A 7,878-nucleotide genomic window follows, 5' to 3' on the forward strand; every position below is an offset into this window, starting at 1 on the left:
GAGCCGACGCCCCAAAATGGGGCTTGGCCCGAGCCACGAGCCGAGCCTACTCGGGCTTTTTTCGAGCCGAGCAAAGGGCCGCCCGAGCCGGCGAGCCTTTTTGACATCTCTACTCGAGCAATGGCTGGGCAACAGGCGAGAAGTGATGGTATTGTTTTTTGCCACTCGAGCAATAGTTAAGCAACAAGCTAGCGAAATTCCGGTGCCTCTTATTTCTTTATTCCGAGCTTGACCCCTGCCTTATCTTACTCAACAATACAATATTTGCATCAACTCCTTCACTTTCACAAGTCTTTAATTCAAGTCCTTTTTGTCTAAATAATTGCCAATTACATAAAATCCTAACACCCATTAACACCACTAAGAGTACAATACATTGTAGCAATAATCACGTCCCAACAAGATGTGGAAAACTGATACTAGCTTGTCTCTAAACATGCTCGGGAATCAACTGGTAGATCAACTCAAGTGATGTTCCTGTCAACTGCAATCAGGAGAATTTGATGTTAAATAATCAATAACCGCGTGCGGTACTCGTACACAAATTGTTTTAGGCTTCATTTTGTTTGAAGGTAATGAAGGGTTTGGATGCATAGCATGGGAACGTGGCAGGAACTGTGAAGAGTCATTGCATGGGAACGTGGGGATCTGATACATGAAGAGAGAGGGCGTGGGCTTCAGATAGAGAACAAGACCAAGTCCAATACCATTTTATTTTCTTGTTTTTGTTTTCTGTTTGGCAGTTGCATTTATTTTGTTTTTGATGTAGGAAGATCCGAGTCGAGTGATTCTGATTTGTCAGATAGCACGATGATAGCTCTGAGATACCATGAGATGGCGGATCAGCATAAAGATCGAAAGTGAATAGCAAATATTTCCTTGATTGGGAGAATTTGACACGTTTTTGGTATTTTGGCCATAACTTTGGCTACGGTTATCAAAATCGCGACCATGACCCCAATCCGGAAAGCTCTCTTCGGCGCACACGACATGGTCACCAAGCTTTGCTCGGTGGGCATCAATTTCCAGCCAAAATCCACTATTTTCCTTTCCGAAATTCAATTTTTAGTTATTTTTTGCTATTTATGGTAATATCTCGTTTCTTTTTTTTCCATATTTTAGAAAACTCGAATTGAGCCAAATTTTTTGACAACTTACTTCTTTTATTTAGTATTTTATTCAGGTGTATTTTCGAAATTTTGCCATTTTTGGTAATTTTCCCGTAATCTCGTATTTTGCAACTATTTATCCCAGTTTGTGGGTTAATTTTCATCATTCTGAATTATTAATATGATTAGTTGAGTTTTAAGAGAATTTTCTCTGGTTTTGAGTGTTTTCTTTCGTGTTGTTCTTGCAAATCATCTATTGCAACGAGCCTATAGGATAATCGCCACCTTACCCGGCATCAGTTTATTGCTGTGACCACATCATGTTCGTTGTTTAATTCGTAGTTCGTCTGTCCCTCATCAACACATCAGTAGAAGATAGTCGATTTCAACAATTTTTTTAAAGCAAATTAAAGCATAAAAATATCAAGGTCCACATTGAAAAGCATGAAGAGCAGGGTTTATATATCCATTGAAAGATCCAGTACCGAACAATTCTACTTTTATTCAGATTCAATTACATTACAAAATATTATGCAAACTCAAGAAAATTTCTTACAAGATTAGGTAAACAAGGCCAGATAGAATAGGTGAACATTACAAAAATGGGTAAATGGCAACCGAAGCTCCACAAAAGAGCACGATTTATAAGAATTCTAGCTCAATTAGTCTTTATAAAAAATCACATTTATTGCTGTGACAAGCACTCCACAAATAATGGTATGTTTTTATCTTTTTTGCCTATTAGGTGTCAAAGTAACGCCATATAGGATGTCAGTCATCAATCCGTTGTCCACATTGAATGTCCGTAAATAATGTTGGACAGCATTCCTTTTTGGGATTAATATGTTCACAATTTAAAGTAAAGGGACTACTAAAGTCAGATTTAATATATGGGGGCATTTTCCCACCGTACAAAATCTGGGAACCATTCAGGTTTTGTACCCCATTATCTAATAGTGGAGATGTTATAATTTATTGAATCTGAAACAATTGATTAAACTCCACTAATGGAGAATAAATACACTCCATGAAAGGAGGCACAATCAACTCCATGAAGGAGGAAGAAAACTCAATGGAAGGAGAACATTAAACTCTCCATAAAAGGAGGAATGGAAACTCCATAATAGGAGAAAATGAAACCTCCATAAGGAAGGATTGGAAGACTATACTCCAATGAGTTAACAATGCATACAAGTGCTCTATTTATAGAGCAAAACTAACTAACTAAGGAGGCAATACGTATGGAAGAAGAAGTCTCTAGAATCTGCATGCTGAACTGGAGGGAATATTTTGGTGGAATCTGGTGATGCACACTACACCGGTGAAGTTAACTGGAAGTGATGAATGTTTGGTTCCAACACACCCCCTCAAGATGGACTTGGATCCATCTTGAAGATGAGTTGTGAATCATCAACCATGTAACAACAACAACATATTGAAGTTCAAGTAGATGCTATTACTCCAGATCCTTCAAGTGGTAAGGCTGGTTTACAGATCCAAGTGTTCCACGCATTTCAGTTGGAGAGATCTCAGATATATTAAGTGGCAGTATCTCAGATGATATAGAATCTCCACCTCCACTGCACGTATTAGACTCTGAGGAGAGGGCAGATCTTGGATCGAAGAAATTGAGCCACAACACTCATGACTCTCATAAAGTATTTGCAGAAGAGTAGCTTTGTCGAACATTTCATCAAGCACCTTGTGTGCATACAAGAACTTCGAATTTTCTCTGATAGATGTTTAGATCTTCCACAGCACCAAGAACTCCTGAGTCATATGTGAACCAAATAGAAAGTATTTCAATAGAAGATATCATCAGATCAAATGAGTGAACAACTAGGGGGAAGCAAAATGAAGCCGGACAGATCTTCGAGTTTGCTGTGTTCTGCCATTTTTCTACCTAATATCATTGCACAGATCATTGAACCAGACTTCCAAACAAATCAGCAATTACAGCAGGATTACGAGGATCATCTTCAGGAATTCCCTGCTCTTGTATCCTCCAAGGAATTCAATTGTGCATTCAGCTCTGTATCGGCAAGAGCATCGAGATTTCTTCAACCTGATGTCCAGTGGCAAATGGACTAAATTCTGAATTCTGGTTGAAATTGTCAGCTCAACGATTTTATAGAATCCAGAAGAAAACGAAGAGAATTGCAAAAAAAATTGAGGCAGACAGATCTGGAGAAGAGCTGGAAATTATTCACTAAATGAATATTAGATCAAGCAACAGATTTATTGAATCTGTGAAGAGATGAAGACGTTCCTGTTGTTGCTACAAAGATGAACATCTCATTTATTCGGCAGAAGGCAACAATAGTAATGATGTGGATGAATTATGATCTGAAGTCAAAGATAATACAGCAGCAGGAAGCTTTCATTGCTCTGATACCATGTTACAATTTATTGAATCTGAAACAATTGATTAAACTCCATTAATGGAGAACAAATACACTCCATGAAAGGAGGCACAATCAACTCCTTTATGGAGGAAGAAAACTCCATGAAAGGAGAACATTAAACTCTCCATAAAAGGAGGAATGGAAACTCCATAATAGGAGAAAATGAAACCTCCATAAGGAAGGATTGGAAGACTATACTCCAATGAGTTAACAATGCATACAAGTGCTCTATTTATAGAGCAAAACTAACTAACTAAGGAGGCAATACGTATGGAAGAAGAAGTCTCTAGAATCTGCATGCTGAGCTGGAGGGAATATTCTGGTGGAATCTGGTGATGCACACTACACACGTGAAGTTAACTGGAAGTGATGAATGTTTGGTTCCCACAGGAGATCGAGTCTAATCCTTGTTTGGTAGAGATTAAAAGTAGTTTTGAGAAAAGTGGGTTAATTACCCCAACAGTTACTGAACTTTGTCAAATGCCACCTGGTAGGTCACTAAACTTCAAAACCTTCTTGGGAGTCACCAAACTTTACCAAATGCTACCTAGGAGGTTACTGAACTTCAAAAGCTACCTGCTAGGTTACTAAACTTTGCAAAAACTTCCTCGAAGGTCACTGAACTTTGCAAAAAATTTCTAAGAGATCACTCAACTCAGTGATGTATGGGTCTACTTTTTGCAAAGTTTAGTGACTTCTCAGGAAGTTTTTGCAAAGTTCAGTGACGTACAGGAAAGCTTTTGAAGTTCAGTGACCTCTTAGGAAGCTTTCAAAGTTCAGCTACCTCCCATGTGACATTTGGCAAAGTTCAGTGACTATTGGGGTAATTAACCCGATAAAAGTTGATAAAATATATGGTTGAAAAGTCGTGAGATCAATTAAATATGTGATTGAAATTAATTTTTGATTTTGATTCAGATTAAATTCAGTGCCAAATAGGAGTCTAATCTAAAAGGCCGGCCTTGCATGACTTTGACGTAACTGATAATTTACAATAATTCTGTTCTTTGAAATCCTAGAAGAAATGGTGACTCGAACGTGGCTCATACGAATATACGATAAGGTAGACTCGTGCAATATTATTTATTTTGAAAATGTGAGCTGGTGTTTATTTACTTTGAAATTATAAAATTGGAATTTTGTCAACATGTGTATCATGTTGTGCCCCTGCCGTGACGCTAAAGGACCACCGAAGACTCTGGCAAGTCTCCTAGATCGCCAAATAAAGACTTGTCCTCTTCACCAATAGGCACGAAGACTTCCACATCCAAATGAGCCCATGAGTGGTAGGGCAGTCATTACTGTGGATCCCATATCGGCTAACCACCTAAGCTTTCCAGCTAGCTCTGGTGGGTTGAATGTGGCTCCGCTCCACATGCTTTCTAGCGGCACCTTTTTGAGCTGCTTAATGTCTTATAAGAAATATTAAACACTTCTATCGTACTTATATACACTAAGCTAAATAATTAAATTAAATGTTCATAGTAAATATAAAATCCTTTCTTCTGAGTGTCAAAAAAAAAAATGAAAAAGCAAAAAAAAGAACTTTCATTTGTAAGCGAAAATTCAAGCTATATTTATCCTTACATAAGACAAACTGTTTAGGATTTACAATTTTTATGTTTTGCGCACTTTAAGCTACTTGTAATTTATTAAGAAAATCTCGACATATTGTTAGGATTTGGGAGTCCATCTTAAAATGTTTATCTTTTCAAAGAGTAGTTTTTCAAATCCTTATAAATTGGTCTATATTATGATTTTTATTTGATATGAAATTTTATCCCTTAACATTCCCCCACAAGATAGTGGCTCATTTAAACAAGCCAATCTTGAAATTTGGTTCTCATTTTTTGAGACTTAATCGGATCAAATTGTTCGTTAGATCTTAATAGACTCTGATATCATATTAGAATTTGGAGATTCATCTTAAAATGTCAATCTTGTTAAGAGAAGTAGCCCAAACCCCTGTAAATTGATCTATATTATCATCTTTATTTTATGTGAAATTTTATCCCTTAACACATTCTACAAGAAAATGTTGGGTATTAGTGGACTTTCAAGTCTCATGAGTTTTTTTTTTTTTTTTTTGGATTGGAAGAATTCCCTTTCATTTATGAACTTCTTTTTCCCTTTTTTTTTTCACAATTTCCACATTAAATCTCTACATCCTTAGTGGACTTAAGTCTCATGAGTTTTTTTTTTTTTTTTTTGGATTGGAAGAATTCCCTTTCATTTATGAACTTCTTTTTCCCTTTTTTTTTTCACAATTTCCACATTAAATCTCTACATCCAATCGAGCCTATATGCACTAAGCTAAATAATTTAAATTATATGATCTTAGTAAACATAAAAACCTTTCTTCTGACTGTCAAAACAATAAAACATTATTTTTGTAAATGGAAATTCAAGCTATACCTAGCCTTACATAATATGACAAACGGTTTAGAATATACTGTGTTACACATGTTAAGCTAATTTTATTTTCTTAAGAATATTTCCACATTTCACTAGAAAATGTGGGGGTAATAATGGACTTTGAAGGCTCTTAAATTTAATTATTTCTTTGAACTATTGGAAGAATGTAACTTTCTTTTGTGGAAAAACTACCACAATTTTCCGCAATGAAAGATAAAAGAAAAGGAGAAGCACTGCATGTACAGATAATGCTTTGCCAGAACACACACACAACACTTGGGGTGGGTGGTATTTTTTGAATATAAAACTCACATGGGGTGGAAGGAGAAGCACTGCATGTACAGATAATGCTTTGCCAGAACACACACACAACACTTGGGGTGGGTGGTGTTTTTTGAATATAAAACTCACATGGGGCCCACCCCATGTGAGTTATCTCGTTTTCTTCTGTGGGAAAAATTCTATACAAGCAGGATTTTCCAAAGAAAAATCTCCGCATCCAATGAAATAATTTCTCCAGTTTTATAGGTTAATTACCTCAATAGTCACTAAACTTTACCTAAAGTTTCTACCAAGTCACTGAACTTTAAAAATTACCTAAGCCATAACTGGACTTTGCAAAAAGTTTTCACGGGGTCACTGAACTTTGCAAAAGGTTTCAACCTCCTATGAAACTTTTTGCAAAGTTCAATGACCCCATGGAAGTCTTTTGCAAAGTTCAGTGATGAATCAGTTGATTTTTAAAGTTCAATGACCTCATGAAAGCCTTTTGTAAAGTTTAGTGACTATTAGGGTTATTATAGTCAAGCAAAGTTTGTTTATATATGTATGTACCACACTTGTATCAAACTCCTCAATACAAGCACCCTCCAAATTTTCTATATGCATTTCAAATTAGCTATGGATAAGAATGTGATTTCTACGTTTTTGGCAATGCTTTACTTGATTATCAACATTGTTGCATCTCTAAATAACACCACTGAGGAATATGCTCTTCTAGCCTTCAGATCTCAAATAACATTTGATCCAAATAAAATCTTGGCCAAAAATTGGTCACAATGAACCTCGTTCTACAATTGGATTGGCATTACTTGTGGCAGGAGACATCAAAGAGTAAGGAGCTTGAATCTAGCAGATATGGGTGTAGGGGGTACTATTGCTAAAGAAATCGGTGACTCTTTTCTGAGGTCCTTTATTATTAGCAATAATAATTTCCATGGGTTTATCCCTAATGAAATTGGTAATTTAAGCAAGCTTCAAGACATAGATATGTAGGAAAATGAGTTAAATGGTCCTATTCCAACAAGTCTTGGATTTCTCAAAAATCTACGGAAGTTAAATATCTCCCATAATGAACTCAAAGGAAATATTCCAAATAGGATTTTCAACCTCTCTTCTTTGATAGATATTGGTTTAAGAAACAATAGTCTCTCTGGAAGTCTACCTATGGATATTTGCTACAACCTTCCTAAGCTAGAGAGGCTAAGGATTGCAGTGAATCAAATAAGTGGAAATATTCCTTCAAGCTTGGGAACATGCTTGAATCTTGAACAACTTTCTCTGTCATACAATCATTTCTCTGGAAGAATTCCAATAGAAATAGGGAACTTGTCAAAGCTTCAAATGCTCTATCTTGAAGCAAATAGCTTGATAGGTACGTATAAAGCGTTGTTTGTACTCCAGAAACGTTGAAAATTGACCAATATGTTTGTCCCTTCACATGATAATACATCTCTTACATGCATAGTGATCTGTAATTTGATGCCCATGTAAGGAATTTTAAACGATCGTGTGGACTTATATGTGTAAATTGATGTGTATTGAATTAAAGGCTATCAAATTCGATTGAACCCATTTAAAGTGATCAAATAAAGCTTCGATTTTGGGCTTTAATGCTTCTATTTAAAGTGTGGGTTTATATATGTGTAGAGACTGGGCTCAATTCCTAA

The 7,878-nt window shown here is 36.1% G+C and overlaps 1 protein-coding gene across 1 annotated transcript; it reads left to right on the forward strand.

The window, feature by feature from the left end:
* Positions 1–6,829: 6,829 nt before the first annotated feature.
* Positions 6,830–7,878, forward strand: LOC111373756 (putative receptor-like protein kinase At3g47110). The gene is made up of 4 exons (XM_022996320.1): positions 6,830–6,981; positions 7,030–7,169; positions 7,335–7,583; positions 7,859–7,878. The coding sequence occupies exons 1-4, from the start codon at positions 6,830–6,832 to the stop codon at positions 7,876–7,878; spliced, it is 561 nt and encodes a 186-aa protein (XP_022852088.1).

This window comes from Olea europaea, unplaced genomic scaffold (assembly GCF_002742605.1).
Source record: "Olea europaea var. sylvestris unplaced genomic scaffold, O_europaea_v1 scaffold116, whole genome shotgun sequence".
Lineage (NCBI taxonomy): Eukaryota > Viridiplantae > Streptophyta > Magnoliopsida > Lamiales > Oleaceae > Olea > Olea europaea.

What these genes read in the sequence shown, in the direction of transcription:
- LOC111373756 (XM_022996320.1), top strand. Translation starts at nt 6,830, where the DNA reads ATGGATAAGAATGTGATTTCTACGTTTTTGGCAATGCTTTACTTGATT. An exon ending in AAAATCTTGGCCAAAAATTG is followed by an intron (nt 6,982 to 7,029) that starts GTCACAATGAAC and finishes TACTTGTGGCAG; the next exon opens with GAGACATCAAAGAGTAAGGA. An exon ending in GTTTATCCCTAATGAAATTG is followed by an intron (nt 7,170 to 7,334) that starts GTAATTTAAGCA and finishes CTTCTTTGATAG; the next exon opens with ATATTGGTTTAAGAAACAAT.